Raw genomic sequence first — 20,832 nt, 5'->3', positions numbered from 1 at the left:
AGCATTAATTAATCTAAATGTCATATATATATATATATATATAAAGTTTTTAGGTTTCGGATCAGAGGGATGTGTACAAAAAATCATTAGTTTTCTTATTACATGTATAACCTTTCTAAGGTATATTTATTTATAGTTGAATAATACTTTGGAAGGTTTCATATGCAAAGATCCCACTATTTGATTCCTTGCGTCAGGTAATGCCGCCGCGGGAGGTTTTCCCGCTCTTAACACTCGCAAGTGAAGGAGGACGCGAAGCCAATCCCGCCTCTACACCTGTAATGAGGCAACGGGAATAATTAGCAGCCGCCGTCCCAATCTCCATTCACACCCCTTTCGCTCCGCTCCGATACAGCTCCCCCGCCCTCTCCCGACCGTCTCCTCTGCCCAACCATCGCTTCCTCGCCAATCCCCCATCTACTTCTTCAGGTACCTCTTCGATTCTTCCTCACATCGATTACTTGCTGTGGATCACATCACCGGACAAGCACCTGACGCTCCGCTGTCGATCTACGGTTCAATTCCTCTGTCTAGGGGGGCAATTGCTGTACCTTTTGCATCACCGTTTTTCGATTCGCGGTTATCATATCCACATCTTCTCGCTCGATTCTTCATCCCGAAGACAGAAGCATATCTTTCACAGTCTGAGGCTTTGAAGGTACATCTATTTTCCCTTGATTTATGTATCCGATGTTCGGTCTTCCGATTACTGTTCCATCTAGCTACTCTCTCATGATTTTGCTACAAGTTGCATCTTGAATCCATAGTCGACAGGAATGCATCAGATATGCATGTGATAAATGCGAACATTGTAGCCTTTTCTCGCTTTTACAGAAAGATATGGTTCAAGGATTTGTAAATGTAAAATCTGGAATCCATTCATCTTTTTCTTCTTTCACCATGTTTTGTAAACAGAAACCTTATCATGTTAGACATCCCTGTTGAATGCTACATAAAAGGTCGTGCTAGGATAACTTTATCTCTTTGTCTTGGATCTGGATTTGCAAGATATGTGCGAGGCCCATTATGCAGTAATATGTTCGGATATATGAAAGTACTTGGAAATTGTTTGTTTGTTTGGAATGATTTTGTGATGTCAATAGCTTGCACAGTTCTTCTTTTTCGGAGTTTAACTCTCTGCTGAAGTTTTCAAAGGATAACAAGCTTATTTCTGGCTGGTTTCCTTATAAGAGTATATTCATCTTCATTTTTGTTATATGATAATTAAATTATTTAACTTTTGCACCAATTCATAGGATTTTTTGCATATAGTGAATTTGCATGTACAGCATAACATATTCCTCCTATGTCTAATGTACCAGGTTCAAAAACTTCAAGTTTGAAGTTTGAAGTCAGCAAGATTCTTTTTGCCAATAAGGTCATCATGTTGCCTGTTTTACTGATTAATGACTGTGGAACAGTTCTGCTACCGAAAACATATGCCAAGGAGCAATGCTTTGAATTCTTTATTTGTGAAACCTTGCAAATGCTCTGAACTTTTCAAAATTTTGATAAATACATAATGCACAAATTTGGAAGGAAGTAGACATCATTTAGCTAGATATAAGTTCTGATATGTTAGAGATGTAAGGTAGATCTTAAACTAGGATATGCTTAGAGCATTTATTTAATCTAACAAGACTTCTAAATATATTGATATACAATATGTATGAATTTGGAGTTTCTGCTTAATATTTCACATGTGTGTTCAAAAAGAAATTGTGACTTATTATAAATTATATTTCTGATCATGAGCCATATTAATTAAATTATACATGCTCATTATGTAAAGATTACAGCAATAAACACAAAGCATGTACTTATTAATTGTGTGTTCATGCTGTTTAGTGCCATGCTTTCTGAAAAATTGCCATGTTAGATTGTTAATACTCTGGTGTGTACATGTCCATGCTTCAGTCAATGTCAAATTCATTGACAAGCCTAAGATGAATTTAAAGACAAGTACTGATATAGGGTGTGCTTTAAGGTCACAATGAACTTGTCTCACTTATCTCAGAAGACAGTTCTATCCACCTATCTCATATTTTAATATCAGTGCTCTTTTTGGTTTTATGAGATAAATTTTCGTTTTTTAATTGACATAACCAGCCAAGCAGTCACTTGAAATTAAAGTTGAAAGCTATAGTGCAATTTTAATATCAGTGCAATCCTTTCAAGATAAGTCATCTTTTGCAGCTTATTGATACATTTCATACAAACAAATGGATCTGTAGTGTCCTATTTTTTCACATGTAAAGTCTCTGCTTGTTAATGATCATTTTGAATTTTTCTTGACATGTGCTATTTTTATGTACAGGCTTAGAGAACAAGGATATTATGGCTAGAAATGCTGATGGTGTTGATTCTACAGGTTGACTCTAAATCATTTGTTGAGTTAACGATGTTCAATGCTAACTTTACTAGACCTTTGTGTTCACAAGAGAATGCTCAATATATTATAATTTTCACATTCATATGAAATGGAGCTCATCCTTGATATCTGTAGGATGGACCATTTCTAATTTGGTGAAGTTTTTTCATTTCAGTCCCATTGGTTGTTCAATGATGATGGCTCTGCATATTGATGCATAAATAAAATAGGCATGTGGCCTCTTATTTATGTTATTATAACATTATACGAAGAATACTACATAAGGTATCCCAAATTTAATCAAGATTTATGCATCTGTTTCAATTAGTTAATTATATTAATTGAGTGTAAGTTGAGAGCTTGCTAAATATGTTGAGCAATATCTTCATTTTTTGCTAACTTTAAGTAATCTAGTAAAACTGATGTAAGGTGCTTAAGATTCATAATTTGGTAGCACTTCCATAATTTAACATACCAATACAAGCCATCATGGACTTTCTGTCTGTCTATGAGTGCATAGGATTAACTCCTTGATATTTTGGCATGCTGTTTGATGAAATTATGCAGTGGCATTGCTTATGTTGCCTGATAGGAGCTGGTACAGTTAACATGCCCAACTTTTGTGTGGAAGATTAATTTGCATATGTTAAATCATCAAAGGTTGCAACATTGCAGTAAGTTTGTTAGAGAAAGATACCCTTAATTATAAGCCATCCTAGAAATGGATTGAATTGTGCTGTCATTTGAAAATCAGCCTTTTGTGTCTCCACATCCTCCAGTGACTCTGACCACATGACTTTTGGTATCAAGCATTACCCTAGTCAAATTTATAAATGGTGTGTGATGGTCATCTAACAAATTAGCAATTAAGGGTATTTGTGATTATTTGAAGACTGCAGGCACCATTGCGGGTACAACAAGCTCAAAGCGCACCACTGACATAAAATTATATTATAAAAAAAAAATGATTTCTTAATGAGATTTCAAATACTAAATATACATATATAGAATTAATTTAGCACATAAGTTCCATGTGAAATGATGACTTGCAATTTCAAATATAAAAAATAAATTTAGTCATGCTTGACCTATACAATATCAAAATATTTAAAATAACAAAAACTGACAGGATCATCCATCATCAACAATATTATTAATAAAAAGTTGGGATACTAAGGATATTCACAGAAAAAAATTGGGTCAAAAAGTTTTATTAAGATTGATTTAAGTTAATTTGATTCATTAACTTGGGTGTTAAATTATATCAATTGCTAAAAAAGACTCTTTATTGTAAATCAACCACTCAAGACCTTTGCTAAGCAACTGCAGTAGCGGCCAAAAGCTTACCGCAATTGCCACGGGCCAAAAAGGCAATTAGCATCCGCTATGCTTGTAGGCCATCACCTTTTGTCATTACATGGTTATTGTTAGCCATTCAACCATCTCTTAACTATTAACAAAACATTCGCTTCACATTCCTGATTTAACCATTTACACCAAAATTTAAGTGAAATTGAGAAATCACAATATAAAAACGTTTTTAGCAGTTTTTATGACCAATTTATTTCTATGTTCATGATTTTGCAATTTTTTAATAGTCCCCATTATGAAATCTTTCTGCATCCATCACTTCTATGGGTGTCTATTTATGGTAATAATTACTTTGTCCCATAGACTGAATTATGGAGCCTTGGGTCGTAATCTCTGGATTCATTATATCAAAGCTCTCTTCGTTGTAGTCTCTAGTTAAACTCTTCCTCACCCTTTGGTCATGCGATCATCAAACTCTCTTGCCTCGTTTTGTCATAATTTCCTCCACATGGATTATATTGTTGCTAATCAACATATGCCACACACTGGATGAAATCCTAATGATCTATGCAATAGTTTCTTATGTAAGGCTCAAGCACCACTCTGTCAACTTTAATATTCCTTTGTCCCACAGACTGCCTTATCACCTTGTTGTACCTGAAATCCAATTATGATTGATTATTTGACTGCCATTGTTCACCTAATGTCTTTCATGGCCTCCATCAGAATGCTTTTCTCTTTCATTTTGACATACTCATTTCCAGTGGCCGATCAATTTTTTCCATCTTCTTAGCCACCCTCGAGACATTTTATTTTGATCTTGTCCAGCTGTTGATTCCAAGTTTCTCAAGTTTAATCATGGATGTGATTCATTTTCACGTTCAGGTCTCATCCACTTATTCACATGAACTGGCGATGGCATCTTCTTCGTTGTTTGTTTGATGGTATACATAGAAGGCTTGACCAAACTTGTGTTTAAAGCTTTTATAATTCCCTTTAGAGCTTGTGTTGGAGGAAAAATTATAATAATTAAATTAGGTCAAATATAGTCTGTACTTCTGTAACTAGACCTAGTCAATGAGCTTTCCTTGTCTAGTGCATACAATCATTGTGCTAAGCAAATTCCATTTATCTGCCCACATCAGTATTAAGGAACTTTGGATTTTGCTTATTAATAGGCAATATAGCTTTAAAGGTACTTGTTTATGGGTTTGTATGAGGTAAGATCACGTACTAATAAATAGAACATTAGTAGTCATCTTCTTTGAGTGATCACAATGGGTCTTTCGTTGTGATTTTTTTGGAAATATTTTTGCTCTTGTATGTGGAAGTTGTTTTCTCCAAGCTATAGATGAGAATATCCATGTTTTAGTTGTGATTCTTATTTTGTTTTCACATACTTTCTTTCTAAGAATATTCACCTAAACATTTTCTTCTATTTGTTTGTTACACTTTCTGTATGCTTCTGTTTTTCTTTTCCTTTGACGAAACTTCAACTAAACATTTCCTTAGCAACTAAACTTCAACAAATTATTCTAATTTAGGAATATTTGTTCTGCTTCTAGTCCTTGGCATATTGTCATGACTAAAGATTTAACTGGCTTTTCAGGTATAAAGAGGAAGGTCAGAGGGAGACCTTCCAAAAAGAAAGAGAAAATAACAAATGACTCATCTACGGAACAAGAAGCAGTAGCAAGTTTTATTGAGGATCTTGGTAACAACCTTGAGAATGGTGAAGAGGTTGTCACTCGCAAGAGGCCAAAGCGAGCAGCTGCCTGTTCAAATTTCAAAGAGAAACACATAAAGTTATCTGATGGATCTTTGTTAGTTGAGATAAAGAAAAATCAAGTAGAGAAAGATGAGATTGTTGCAGTTCAGATGACCAAACTTGGACCAGATTATATCCCACCATGTAGAAAGCTTGTGGATTTTATCTTGCATGATGCTGATGGAAACATGCAACCATTTGAAATGTCTGAAATAGATGATATTTTCATAACTGCTGTTGTTATGCCCTTGGATGATAATTTGGAAAAAGTGAAAGAAAGAGGAATAAAATGTGAAGGATTTGGGCGGATAGAATCTTGGTCAATTTCTGGTTATGATGATGGATCACCAGTAATTTGGCTCTCAACTAACTCTGCTGACTATGAATGTGTGAAACCTGCAAGCATTTATAGGAAATTTTATGATCTTTTTCATGAGAAGGCCTGCATATGTGTGGAAATTTACAGAAAACTCGCCAGATCGGTTGGTGGAAATCCAGACTTGAGTCTGGAAGAGTTGCTTGCTGCAGTACTCCGTTCAGTTGGTGGAACCAAGAGCTTTTCTAGTGGATTAACTAGTAGAGATTTTGTTATCTCTCTTGGTGATTTTGTATACAACCAACTAGTTGGATTAGATGAGACTTCAGGAAACAATGACGTCCAGTTGGCTACACTACCAACTCTTGTTGCTTTGAGAGATAAATGCAGAAGAAGAACAGCATTTAACAAATCATCAAATATCCCTAATGGGAGTTTGAAGATCAAGGAAGGAGACAAAATGGAGGTCATTGAAGATGAGGATGTGAAATTAGCACGCCTTTTGCAGGAAGAAGAGGATTGGAAATCAATGAGGCAGCGAAGGGGTCGTCGTGCTATGACTTCTCAAAAGAACATCTACATAAAGATCAGTGAGGCAGAAATAGCTAATGATTATCCCTTGCCTTCGTATTACATACCTTCTGTCCAAGAAACGGATGAATATATCTTTTTTGACAGTGATAGTGTGTCCTATCTTGATCTTCCGAAAAGAGTTCTTAACAATTGGGCTTTGTATAACTCTGACTCGAGACTCATTTCTTTGGAACTTCTCCCAATGAAACCTTGTGCAGAGGTCGATGTGATGATTTTTGGATCTGGGATAATGAGAGAAGATGATGGTAGTGGGTACTTTTTCGAGACTGGCTCAGGCCAGTCTTCTTTGAGTGTATCCGAATGTGTGGATAATGAAGGGATTCCAGTCTATCTGAGTGCAATAAAGGAATGGATGATTGAGTTTGGCTCTTCAATGATTTTCATCTCAATTCGGACAGATATGGCCTGGTATTACTTATCAATGATTCAATGATCTTTCTTGATCCCATAATACATGCTATTTTCCTTATTCTTGAACAAAGTAGAATTGATTTACTCTTATGAGCTGTCTAATGTTCCATACCGCGTACACTATAAGTAATATAATATAAGCAAGGTCTTGTGCATTACAGGGTCATGTTTATCCTACCTTGCAGTACCATTTTAGTTGAATATATTCTTAGTTTAATGACATTCTTGGTACTATGTATGTCTTTTGATCACAGGTACAGGCTAGGGAAACCATCCAAGAAATATGCTCTGTGGTATGAACCAGTCCTTAAAACTGCAAGACTTGCCATTAGTATAATCACTTTATTGAAAGAACAAAGCAGGGCTTCAAAGCTTTCTTTCATCGATGTGATCAAGAAAGTGGCAGAGTTTGACAAAAGCCATCCTGCTTATGTATCATCGAATATGGCACTGGTCGAGAGATATGTTGTTGTTCATGGGCAGATTATTCTTCAACAATTTGCTGAATACCCAGATGAGACAATTCGGAAGTGTGCTTTTGTAATGCGCCTTTCAGAGAAGATGGAAGAGAGACATCATACCAAACTTGTCATGAAGAAAAGAGTTACAATGCAGAAAGAAGCAAACTTAAACCCAAATGCGGTAGTAAAACCTCTTTTGTCTAAGATAAAGGTGATGAGGGCTACTACAACAAGGCTCATCAATAAGATTTGGGGAGATTACTATTCTATTCATTTTCCTGAGGATTCAAAGGATAGCGAAGCTCATGATTCTAAAGAAGTTGAGGAGCAGGAAGATACCGAAGAGGAAGAAGCAGACGACGACAGCATATTGGTTGATGAGGAAAAGGCTTCAACATCATGCTCATTTATGCACTCTGGTAAGTTTAAACCTGCATCTAAGGAAACAAAGTGGGAAGGCGAGCCAACTGGCAAAATGGACTCTGGGGAAGCTCTTTACAAATGTGCATTTGTTCATGGGCATTGGGTTGCTGTTGGTAGAGCAGCAATTGTTGAAGCTAATGAATTATCAGAAGTGCCAGCTATATTGTTTCTGGAGTATATGTTTGAAAAGCATGATGGTACAAAAATGTTACATGGAAGGGTGATGCAGAAGGGGTTAGAGACTATTCTTGGAAATGCAGCAGACGAGAGGGAGGTCTTCCTTACCAATAACTGTATGGAAATTGAATTAGGATATATTAGGGAACCTGTAAGTGTGGAAATCCAGTCACGACAATGGGGACACAAGTTCAGGAAGGAGTATGCAAATGCTGATAAGATCGATAGGGGAAAGGCAGAAGAGAGAAAAAAGAAAGGACTACCAGTGGAATTCTACTGTAAAAGCTTATATTGGCCAGAGAGGGGTGGGTTCTTTACTCTTCCTTATAAAAGTTTGGGCCTTGGAACCGGTGTTTGTGACTCATGTGAACAAAAGGTTTCCCAGCAAGATGAATTTCTAATAAGCTCCAAGACTTGTTTTATCTATAAAAAGTCTGAGTACAATGTGCATGACTTTCTGTACATCAGACCTCAATTTTTTGCCAAGGAAAAGGAGGAGGATCGTGGAACACACAAGGCTGGTAGAAATGTGGGACTAAAAGCATTTGTAGTGTGCCATTTGTTGGAAATTCAGACATCTCTAGGATGTAAGGAACCTACCCCAAAATCAACCCACGTTAGAGTAGGGAGATTTTACAGGCCAGAAGATGTTTCTACAACAAAAGGCTATAGTTCTGATATTAGAGAAGTAAGCCTCTCTCTCTCTCTCTCTCTCTCTCATAATTTTCACTTTCTGATTCTATTGGATTATAGATGTAACGTTATGTAGAAGTACATTGTTGGACAGTAGAAAATAATCAAGCGTCTTAGTTAACCATTCTTTGCAATTTGGTTCCACCAAAACTCATTGTAGAACTCTTTGAATGAATGAAATCCAGGTCTATTACAGTGAAGAGGTACTCATGGTACCTGTAGAAATGATAGAAGGTAAATGTGTAGTCCGAAGGAAAATTGATTTTCCAAATATGGAGCTTCCTGTTATAATGGATCATGTATTCTTCTGTGAGTATGCTTATGATCCTGTTAAAGGATCCCTTAAGCAGGTATTCCATTTAATCTTAAGTTGATTAGCCTCACTCTGAAACTTTTCTGGTCATCGTTTATTTGACTGGATAACATCATGCTTGACATGCAGTTGCCTGCGAATGTAAAGCTTATCTCATTGAGAAAGCACACAGCTTCTTCTGCTTCAAAAAGGTTAAAGGGTAAGGAGAAGTGTAAAGAAAATATGCAAGATGACTCTGATCAACAGAAAGGTCTGCACAAAGAAAATTGCTTGGCTACTTTAGATATTTTTGCTGGTTGCGGAGGCTTGTCAGAGGGATTGCAGAAATCCGGTAAGCCCTTAATTCTATATACTCATTTAAGTTTGAAGATTAAGGAGGTGGTATTTTGACATTCATGGAAGAGATAAATCATTAAAGTTTCAAAACCTCAGGTGTTTCATTTACAAAATGGGCAATCGAATATGAACAACCAGCTGGTGAAGCGTTTAGTGTTAATCATCCGGAAGCATTGGTGTTTATAGACAATTGCAATGTTATCTTGAGGTGAGTTGTTTTGTAAATAATCTGTGTATTCACCTCCTCGGCAACTACCAGATTGGATCCACATATTTGTTTACTTGTTATTAATAACTTGCATGGATTTAAATGCAGGGCGATAATGGAAAGGTGTGGGGATGCAGACGATTGCAACTCGACACCTGAGGCTGCAGAGTTGGCAGCTGCATTCGACGATGAGAAGATTAAGAATCTGCCAGTGCCTGGTGAAGTAGATTTTATAAACGGAGGCCCTCCATGTCAGGTCTGCTTTTTATGTATCTGCCAAATGCCATCTTATCGGCTGTTAGAAGTTGTTAAAAGTCTTCTTGAAGTCTAGAACGAAAAGTTGCCTTTACACTCGTGTCTTTTTCGTTTGTCAGGGATTTTCTGGCATGAATAGATTTAATCAGAGCACTTGGAGTAAAGTTCAGTGTGAGATGATTTTGGCATTTCTTTCTTTTGCCGAATATTTTCGGCCAAGGTACTTCCTTTTGGAGAATGTCAGGAACTTTGTATCTTTCAACAAAGGACAAACATTCAGATTGACTCTAGCTTCACTTCTAGCTATGGGTTATCAGGTATGGATCACCTTCTATTTTCTTGGTAAAATGCCAAATCATACTATCATATTGATTCTTGGATGTCTTGATCTGTTTAGTCAAGCCTGAACTTTGGTTTGGAATTCTACTACCGACTTGTGTCCATTCTCTGGACAATTTCATGGCTTTTTAGGTGCGCTTTGGTATTCTAGAAGCCGGAGCCTATGGTGTTTCACAGTCGAGGAAAAGGGCACTTATTTGGGCCGCTTCTCCAGATGAGACTCTTCCAGAGTGGCCAGAACCCATGCACGTCTTTGCTGGCTCTGAGCTTAGGATATCCATGCCTTGTGGTGTGCATTATGCTGCTGTCAAGAGCACCGCTGGAGGAGCACCATTCCGATCGATAACTGTTCGTGATACAATTGGGGATCTCCCACCGGTGCAGAATGGAGCTTCCAAATCTCCTATTGACGTAATCATTCTCCCTCCCTTTTAATTCGTATAACTGATGCCCAAAATTGCTTTGCATCTCTCTATTATTATTATTTTTTGTCAGTTCATGAAAATTTAGTCAAGTCTAGTTTCACTCATGGAATGTGCTTAAGTAGCCAGCTGTAGTTCCTTGATGCATCTCAATTTGCTCTCCTCTATTTTCATCGTAGTATGGAAGTGAGCCTACTTCTTGGTTCCAAAAGCAAATAAGAGGGAACACGATGGTTCTAAATGATCACATATCAAAAGAGATGAATGAGTTAAATCTCGTTAGATGTCAGCATATCCCAAAGCGTGCAGGTGCTGACTGGCATGATCTCCCAGATGAAAAGGTGATCCCTTCTTTTATGTCCATGTCTCCATAAAGTTCACTCTATGATTTTACTGCAACTATTTCTAGCACAACTGGACTGTTACTTCATCATGATCAGTGTCAACTCGATGATTGATAATTCAGCTATTCTTGGCCCACATCAGGTTAAATTATCAAGTGGTCAGACAGTTGATCTGATACCTTGGTGCCTACCAAACACAGCAAAAAGGCATAACCAGTGGAAAGGTCTCTTTGGAAGGTTGGATTGGGAAGGGAACTTTCCTACTTCAATCACAGATCCCCAACCGATGGGTAAGGTGGGAATGTGCTTTCATCCTGAACAAGATAGGATTATTACGGTCCGTGAGTGTGCACGATCTCAGGTACGCTCTTCCTCATATTTGGTTGCATATAATTTGATCGATATGACACTCAAATCACATATGATTTGGGTCATATGGTGGTGTTAACATTGGAGAGGCATACTGGATCCTTTCTTGTTCTCTCTGACAGCAGCCATGGTAATGGTTGCAGGGTTTTCCCGATGGCTATCGGTTTTCTGGGAGCATACAGAACAAGCACAGACAAATTGGGAATGCTGTGCCGCCGCCACTCGCGTACGCACTCGGGAGAAAGCTCAAGGAAGCTGTGGAATCAAAGCGACCGTAAGCGTCTATCGAGCATTGCCATTGCACCATATTTTGGTTCTGGCTGCTCCCTGCAAGTATACAGTATACGCAGCCCGAATCTTGGTGTCTTCGCTACAGGTTCTACAGCTGATGATGTTCAAGTGAGGAACTATGCTGATCATATTATTATTCAAGTGTGGCATAAGGGATTCTTTTCCATGTCATGCAGATAGGTTGTCATAAACAAAAAAATAAATAAGATTTATATGTGAGGAACTTGGATTCCACTCTTTGCTATGGTTGAAAATAGCCTTACAACTTTTATTGAGCTTTATGCTCTAACAAGTCTCTCTTTCTTATAAGTTATTTCAGATCTTTTTCTTCTCCACTTTTCGATATGTTCGATAATATCTTTTCAACTAATCATTCATCTTATATTACCCTAACTTCTTTATTCTTAAAAATACTATTGTCTCCGTTGCGTTGCAGTCTAAGCTTTTCTTAAATTTACATCCACAAACTATATTTTTTGGCATACTTAATTTTATTTTTTTAATCAATTATGATTTTATGGGTTATGCAGATACTTTTTTATCCATCAAGATCATTTTTTTAGAAGTGTTATCATTGTCTTTCTCTATTTTTAAATCGTTCCCTATGTAGTCTCTACAAAATCCTCTTATGAAGTGTGGTCCAAGCTTGTAATAACACATGCTAATGGTCGCTTCATGTAATTTTAAGAAACTCTTTTCAAACTTTCTAAGGGTACAAAATATATTTCATAATTTTACTAATTATGAAATGATACATAAGACTTAGTCTTTATCACATCTAATCTTAGTTTCATAATTTTCAATCTAATAATTTATTATTTATTTATTCTCATGAAGGCATAATCATGTTTTTACTAATTTATACAGAAAACTTAATTATTACTATTAAGAAATCAATAATAATTGATTAGTTTATTCGGTAGCTTGGAAATAAGTTTTCTATCAAAGATCATAGGTCCTCCAATTATTTTCTTAGTGTTCAAGTAGTCCACACGATAAATGATATATTTATTTCTTAACAGAAGTATATTCATAATCTTCGTACAAAAATACTGAAAGTCAATATTATTACTATGCCAATCTTCGTAAGTGTTTCTCTTTACCCTATTTGATAATATGATAATCTAAACGATGCTTTCCATCAAGACGAAGGGATGAAACACTACACCGTCGTTCGAGCGTACCAAAAGAGTTGGAAAACTCGAATGAAAAAGGATATATCGAAATGGGCCACAGATCGAGACGAGAAGGGAAATAAGCGATGGGGAAACTGGACTTCTTAATCATTCATTACCTTCAAGGGATTGGAGTGATCGAATCCGAAGCTCAGAAGGCGAAAAGTCGACCAACGATTTCCCTCTCTGTTCCCCTTTTTCTTCCATGCTTCCGATGAGACGGACTGCGCGTGGGGTACGGAGGAGGCGGACGGTGGGTTTTTGTAGCATCATGATTCGAATTTAAAGATGCAGATAGCGAATCAGTTCATAAATCAGAAAAGTCCGAGGAGCTAATTGCAAATTTTGATTTTTCTTTCGGGTTCAGCTAAACCCGAACCCCTGGAGAGCTCAGTCTCGTTGGGCCAAGTTGGCTTCGGCCTTTCTACTTCGGCCCAACCCAAACTGAACCCGAGTCGAACTCACGATTGCGGATGGCAATAAAAAATTGAGTCTTCGTTATCTTTTATTCTCCTTTTCGTCGTCATCCCGCTGCACGTTTGAGTGGCTTAATCGAGTCATAGTATCCATATACTAACAATCGAAATTGGAAAAATATTGCTCAAATAAGGTACGATTTAGAGAATATTTCTTTAAATATAAGGGTTAGGATGGCATAGCATTTCAGATTTTCTAACTTGAATGTTGCAGAAACCTTATTCTTTCACCCATGTTAAGAAGAAGTTCATTCGGAAGGAAGAAGAGTCGGAAGGGTGCTATATATCAAGAGACGAGCTACATTGGTTTTGCATGTGCAGTTTGCACGCATGCATGAAAACCACACGTAAGGCAGAATCATCAAAGATGCGATTCGCAATTGCCGTATGAGCATCGGGTTTGATCGCACCATTTCTCAGATGGGTGATCGAGTTACGTGCTCGTCACATAGGGTGGGCGTTGACTTGTTGCTGCAACTTCGACGGCCATCAAAACCTACGTCCTCCCTCTCTTATATACACATCTCTCATGATCGGGGACCAACCACATAGACATAGTGAGAGTAAACAGGACCTGAGACCTGAGAGAAGACGAGGGCACAGTGCTTCCGGCGACCAAGACCTAAGCCAAAGAGAAGGACTAAACAGAGACAGAAGCCAGCAATACGGCGCTTCTGGCAATTATCTCAGAGAGAGAGAGAGAGAGAGAGAGAGGGAGGGGTCAAACTCGATTGGAAGGCGATCTAATGTGTCGCTTCCTGGTACGTACATCACCTTCTCCCCTGGCTGCGAAACGCTCACCCTCACCGGATTCACGTTCCATGGCTGTCTCCCACGATGAACTCGTGAAAACAGCCTCACCAATTTCACTCTGTGCTGATCCGGTTCTGTATGCATACAGCACCATACTGTTACTGTTACTGCTCCAAAGCGCAGAGAGAGAGAGAGAGAGAGAGAGAGAGTGAGAGAGAGAGATGTCGTCCTTAGCTCCAGTCTCCAGACTTCAGTGACATTATACTACCAAATATGCTACTCACATTGCTAATCTCTTGAGACACGCCCTTTTATGGATCTCAGGATCAAGTTTTTATAAATTAATCGTAATTTAATATATATTTATGAAGAACATCAATTGAAGAAAAGGACAGCAGTATCCTTTCAATGATATGGGAAACAAAATTTTAATACGAGGCAGACATGCAATTCCATTATATTGGTTATATCGAATTATATATATATATATATATATATATATATATATATATAATAAGGTACAAGCAGTAGCACTGGAATAAATAAATAAAACCGAAACCAATACATAAATAACGGAAGCTGAGAAAACGATGCAACGACGCCTATAAAACACCGGGTTTTGTAAACTACACGTCCGGCAAATCTCCGCCTTCTCCTTCTCCTTCTCCCTCTCCCTCAATTCTACCTTTCCGTCTGCTCGTGTGCTGATGTCGAGGTCACCGCAGGAACGTCGCGAACGCGACAGCGAGGGAGAGGGGGAAGAGGAGGCCGTCGCCTCCGTAAGACACGCCGTGGGCCTCGGCCGCGGCACCGGTGGTCCCTCGTCGTCGCGGCCGAGGTTGTCCGCGGAGGCGGTCTGGCCGGAGCACTTCGTCGAGGCTGTCGCTGCGCGGGTCGCCATCGACGCCGCGCGCAACGGCGGGCGGCTCGCTGCCGCTCCTGCCATCGTCGCCGTGTTCCAGGTTCTCTCTTCTCCTGCTATATATCTCCACCGTGACATCCAAGTAGAAGAATGCATCGGTTTCTATCTTTGTCATCTCGCCATGCTAGATAGATCAGTTCCTGTTTGTTATCAGGATATCAGGAACGCAAACTAGGTTTTTGTTCTTGTTGCATTAAATATGGTTTGGAACAACGAAACCACGAAGAACACACTAACCGCTATGATTTTGGAATGACGGAACATGGAAGAATCGGCTACGAAAAATGACAATGTTGGAATAATAGATAGCACTGAGAGCAGAGCCGCTATTCCATAACGAAAGCTCCAGTAGCTTATTTCCACATATAGATTATCTCCGTAGAAGGGTTTTCTTTGGGTTATATTTGTTGTTGTCTACAGGAACACCCTTTGGAATTAGAATGGTTCCTTCTGCTGCTACTCTCTGACCGCCACTATTCTCCATATCCATGCTTCGCCTTTGCCTTCCATTTTCTTTGCTCTCGATAATGGGTGGCTGGCTTTAGCTGTACCCTTTGCTCTTTGCAGTGAAAATCTATTGCGACTCAACGTGCTCCTGCTGCCTCTCCTCACCCTGTCAGCGTTCATTATTTCTCTCTGCCCTTTTTTCTTGCACTCTGCCGTCCGATTCTGACCAGAGGTCTGCGCATAGAGCCAGTCGTGGGTGGTGGCGTGTGGTACTCTGTTCTTTTGACCCTCGCGTCGGCACCGCTTCCCGTTCGATTAACTCTACTCGACCCATCCCTGTCGCTGCTTTATTTACATTAGCGGAAAGGAACGAAATGAAACAGAAAGCTCGGGGTTGGCGTCATGCGGCTGAGACGGTGGAAAGCAAAGGGGGGCGGGGAAAAGAAGCCAGCCAGCCAGCCAGCCACCATCTCCCTCGCGCATCCCCTTTCGTTTCCGTTTTGGGTTTTCTTTTATCGGGGTGGGAGAAGGATACAACCGCACAGCCTCTTTTCTTCCTGCTTTCAGTTCACACTATAATGGGGGTTGTGCTAATAAGTTAATATACTACAAGGAAGAAAGAGAGGAGAGTTATTAGGGACCGTCCCAGAATTGTCACATGGGTTGACTGACTTCAAAAGAACGGCCTCTTGCTGTTTTCTTTTGTTTTGTTTATTCGTGGGTGGGTTGTTCTTTTATGACGTTCCTTGGAAATGAAAGTGCGGGGGAAAACAAGCTGCACGGTCTATGTTTTTTGTTGTATGGGCGGACGAAAGCTTCGCTGCTTCCGACGATTTGGTTTGGCTCCTTCACGCCGCACCATGCATTGACCCGTCTGCCTCTCTCTCTCTCTCTCATTGTCCGTCCTTGAGATAAAAGGGACGCATTGGCCCCAGCTGCTGGGGCCCTCTGTGGAATTCCTAATTTTTGTCCTCGACAATAAACAATCTCACAAGGGACGTCTAACACAGTCCTTATATATCCAAATCCATCCATCCGCTGCTTTCTGCTGCTGACACATCTTTTCCATCACATGTGCACCTCATTCTTAGAACCCATATCAAATTATCTCCTGCGTGATTGATATGTATGATCTATATAAATCTGAAGAATAGGTGGACATTGTTCCAACTTATGGTGAGTCCTTGTGTGCCCATTTTATGTTTGTGTTTTTGATGAAAAGTCTCGAGTCGTATAATGTTTTATGTTGAGGTCAAATGTCTGGGAACAATCTGGTAGTTCCATGCTGCCAAAGCTTGTTCAAAGTCCCACCACCTTCCGACGCATATGGTCTCCCTGCAGAGTCCAACGCCGAGGAGACTTGTCGTTTAGTCGTCTTTGCTTTTTGATGATGGGATGTGAGGACCAAGCATTGGACGGAATCAGACTCGGGACTCTTTCACGGAGAAAGGAGGGTTTAGAGAGAGAGAGAGAGAGAGACACACACACACACACACACGCATAGGTGGCTCGTGAGTGGTTATAGGGCTTAGGCATGCATGCGAAGGGACGTCGACGTCTAGCAGAGGATGGACTTGAGCAAACATCAAACGTCATGTGTCATGGTCGCTTTACACCACCGTCACGGATCACATCTCTCTCATCAATCACTGATATCAGCCGCCCCGATCGGACTGGATTTTACGACGTACGAAGATGTACGTCGTCGAGATCGCGGTTCGGATTAGGGGGAACAGCGAGCCTGGCAGCAGTACCTGTGATGTTTTGAGGTAACGCAAGGAAGCGCGAATGCTGCTCCCTTCGTTTAGGGTTCATGGGACCACCCCATAATCTAGTGGGATCGTTGGGATTAAGATGATTCTTCTCAAAATTGAATCCCTATACTTAGCTTTCTTTATCCTCTCGTGTCGTTTTGCAGCTCCCCCTCCTGTTTTAGTGGCCGTCGGTCCTTGAAACACGCAAGGAGACCATCCGCTGGTTCAATGGGTGTGAAGGTGTTCGTAATCGAAAAGCCATGATATTATATTGGAAATAATAGTCATTAAAAGAAAAAAAAAAAAAACATACAAGATAAACAATAGAGGAGACATTATGAAATTAAAAACTTACTTGTCTATATCTTCAATCCCAGGGGAATATGTTATATCTAATGAGATTTCTTTTTTTTATTATTATTATGAGAAATCTTCACTTTATTTTAGTGTTTAGGTGATGAATTTTTTTTTATTTATCTTCTAACAATCAAAATAAGTGAAAACATTGTACCTTTTCTACTTGGAGTAAGTGGAAACAAACATTGATGAAAGGGAATGTATAACTCAAAGGAGTGATCGGATTTATCGAATTAAATTTGAGGAGAGTTAGAATATAGTGAACGAACTGTGAGAGGTCATCATATGCACCTCGTTCAGAGAAACGTACTATTGGATGCATAATAAGGTTAAGATAAAATTAAAAAAAATCATGAATAATCCATCGCGCGAGCAGCACGACAAGAACGATCGAGTTGAGATGATCGAGCTCATCGTGTGGCTCCACATGATCAACCTAATTTAGCAGAGCACTATGTTAATGTGAGCACTTTACAAGGGTAAATTAAGCTCGAGGGAAATATTAGAAAATAAACTTAATTTACTATCTTATATAATCATATTAGGAATAGATATTGAAATGAAAGATTATATGGAACAAGGTCACCATGAAAAAGGTGCAAGCATTCTGAATGAATAGGTATATGACCTCTGATTCCGATATATGGATGTAGATAGAAGGGTTTATGGCACAAATTGTATAGATTGTAAATAAAAAGATATAATCGTGTGAGGATCACTAAAATCCTGCCGTCATTGCTTGTGTTGAGAGCTTTTCGTTGCATGATTGGTTTCACAGCACCTCTTGCAGGTTCACCACAAGTCCAATGTTTCCAACTTCTGCAGTCCCACATGTAAGCAATATTATGCAGCGAGTCATGCATGTTAGCTATGAAATTGTACATAAAATGTTTCTTTTCACGTTCTGCATAATCTTTGCACATAAAATGTCAAGGATACTTAATCGTCTACATTCTTATTCAGTGATCATTTCTAAGTTATGCTTATAGATATTATGGGACTCAATTTCATGGGAAATAGCAGGTGTGCGCCACGTGGAGGGCTGTTTCCCGTTCTGAGCTCCTGTGGAAGGACCTGGCCGGCCGCATCTGGTCCCGTCAACGTTCCTCGCTCCCGTCGTGGCGCGATGAGTTCGTCCGCCTCCACCGCACTGCCGCCAACTTCCGGGTTCGCCGCTCTGCTTACTCTCGTCTGCTGCCTCCCTCCGCTGCGCTCTCTTGCCGCCGTCTTACCCTGTCGGACCGCCACCTCGCCGCTGGCTACCGCGACGGCTCGGTCCGCTTATTTGATCTCCCCGCCGGTCGGCCGGTCGCCACTTATCGGGCCGATCCGCACCGCGACCGACTCGGACGCTTCTCTCAGGCTGTCTCGGGCGTCGTCTTTCTCGCTGAGCCCGATGAACGCCTTGCGTTCGCTTCCCAGGACGGAGATATCCACGTGGTGAGCCTCGACGTGTCCGGAACCGTCCGGCGGGCTCACGCCGGCAACCTCGTGGAGGACGGAACGCTGGTCGACTTCACCGGAGACGATCGCCGGTGGGTGGGCTTGTTCGCGGGGGTTCCCGGCCGGTCATGGCACGTCTGGGACGCCGCCACGGAGCAGCTGGTTTATGTTGGTGGAACCTTGACGGATCCCGACGCCGTATTGGGTTGGCACATGCTCACCGACTTGTCCGGGCCGGTGGTCGGCCGCGTGAGGGTTGCCGAGCCAGGAGTTGCGGTAGGGTGCACTACTTCGAGCATGGAGGTGGTAGACCTTGATGATACCATGACGACGCTAAACCGGCTCGATCTCCAACACGGAGCCGCCGTGGACTCGGTGGACGCGTGCGAGGGCCGGGTGATGGTGGTGGACGCGCGAGGTCTGTCGAAGGTGCACGACGTGCTGACGCTGCAGGAGATTTGCAGGTTTAGCACGTTGAGGAGGGCGGAGGAGCAGCAGCAGCAGCAGAGAGCCGTGGGCGTGGTAGGGTGCATGAACTGGGGTTACGCGTTGGTGTTCGCTGCTCGCGGGTTTCGGGTGTGGGACGCGACGACAGGTGAGTACTTGTACAGCTTTAGAGAGACGATAGGCGAGGCCACCGCCGTGGCCGCCAGTGACCGATACGTCGTTGCTTGGGCAGACGACACGGGATTGCACCTGTGGGATTTTGGAGCCATGTAAATGGAGAAACGCAAGCACGATCGGGTTCGAAAACTAGACAGAAGTTGCCGTCGCTGTTCCTTGCATCGTAAAACATATATGAGTTGGGTTGGTAAATCAAGATCTAGAATTTGTATCCTTGTGTTTGACTTTGACCAATCCAGTCAATGATGAAAGCCACGATTCCAACAAGATCTAGAATCTGTATCCTTGTGTTTGACTTTGACCAATCCAGTCAATGATTAAAGCCACCGTTCCAACAAGATCTCCCCGAGGTTTCTTGAGATTGGCATATAATGGAATGGAGACCGCATGCGTTGGTGGAAAAGCGTAGCTGTTTTGGGTCTCCCAACTCCACCAAGCCGACATAGAAGTTCGGCAGATTAAGCATGCCACTTCCTTCCAATCGCTCGAGACAAAATGAAGCAGGAGAAAAGGCGTGCGTAGATTTAGAAGAGCAGTAGTCCGATTCCTTTTCACCAGAATCAAGATACTTCCCTGGCAATTTTCACCTATCAAAGAAGGGTATGACGCTGGCCTAGGGATGAGAAACAACCTGAAACGATCGCAGGATCGACCGGTTTGCGTTTACTGCATCGGAGCCACTCGAATTCTAACGCGTGGAAGCCGGAGGACATAAATAACTATTTCTGGATCTCGGTGTTCGCCTTTTTGGTGCTTGCGAAAGCACGCCTAGAAAGCCACAAAAGCCTCTCCTCCGTGGATGTTCGCTGTAAGTACGGAGCGAGCCCTTCAAACACCAGTTGAACCCCAAAAATACACCCCACCATAAGTTTTGGGAGATCCATGGTAAGCCAGAATGCTGATGCCATAGTCGTATGCTCATCTGCTGCAGCGAATCAAAGAGATGAGGGAGGAGACTGCTTGCTGAAGCTGAACGTCCACCCACATGGTTCTTCCACCATGACTTGATGCATTGTTCCAGCCCTCTACGTGGCTCTTCAGCCCCTCGGATTGAATGCCATGTCCACTGCGTCGACTGCAGCTCGTTTGAGACCTCGTTATCGTTAGGCTTCTGGTCCAATGACGTGCAATTCGCTTGACTCTAGGACCCTATGACGTTCTATTGGAACAGATGTTGACGCTTCTCTGCATCTGTAAAGTTCTACTAGCTGCGTTCCTCTCTCTTTTGGATGCTTCTTCCTTCTTTCAAGAACAGGAAGCATTGGAGACGCAGTGTAATCATGGTTAGCTGCTTTCTCCCTCAAGTTGTGGTTTTGTCTCGTGAGAAGATGCACCATTTTCTAATCTATCCTCAGCCTACTTGTCACACTTGGCTGGTTCACTGACAGTCTGCTGCTTCTGCTTAACCAGCAATTCTTTGAGACCACTCATTTCATACCTTTGTTATCTAATGTGTTTTTTTTTTTGTCACGTTCGTCG

The 20,832-nt window shown here is 40.9% G+C and overlaps 2 protein-coding genes across 2 annotated transcripts; both read left to right on the top strand.

Moving 5' to 3' along the window:
* The first annotated feature begins 5,269 nt into the window (after positions 1-5,269).
* On the top strand, positions 5,270-11,523 carry LOC135616469 (DNA (cytosine-5)-methyltransferase 1B-like). Its single transcript, XM_065115688.1, has 11 exons — positions 5,270-6,768; positions 7,026-8,520; positions 8,711-8,875; positions 8,968-9,169; positions 9,271-9,382; positions 9,491-9,638; positions 9,757-9,954; positions 10,109-10,387; positions 10,578-10,739; positions 10,885-11,103; positions 11,255-11,523. The coding sequence occupies exons 1-11, from the start codon at positions 5,561-5,563 to the stop codon at positions 11,387-11,389; spliced, it is 4,323 nt and encodes a 1,440-aa protein (XP_064971760.1). The 5' UTR covers positions 5,270-5,560; the 3' UTR covers positions 11,390-11,523.
* A 2,913-nt stretch (positions 11,524-14,436) lies between these two features.
* On the top strand, positions 14,437-19,634 carry LOC135616111 (transcriptional regulator STERILE APETALA-like). The gene is made up of 2 exons (XM_065115289.1): positions 14,437-14,768; positions 18,310-19,634. Exons 1-2 carry the CDS (start codon positions 14,514-14,516, stop codon positions 19,447-19,449), a joined length of 1,395 nt encoding a protein of 464 aa, XP_064971361.1. The 5' UTR covers positions 14,437-14,513; the 3' UTR covers positions 19,450-19,634.
* The last annotated feature ends 1,198 nt before the right edge of the window (positions 19,635-20,832 follow it).

Source organism: Musa acuminata, chromosome BXJ2-7 (assembly GCF_036884655.1).
Source record: "Musa acuminata AAA Group cultivar baxijiao chromosome BXJ2-7, Cavendish_Baxijiao_AAA, whole genome shotgun sequence".
NCBI classification, from domain to species: Eukaryota; Viridiplantae; Streptophyta; class Magnoliopsida; order Zingiberales; family Musaceae; genus Musa; species Musa acuminata.
This window is presented reverse-complemented; position numbering and strand designations above follow the sequence as displayed.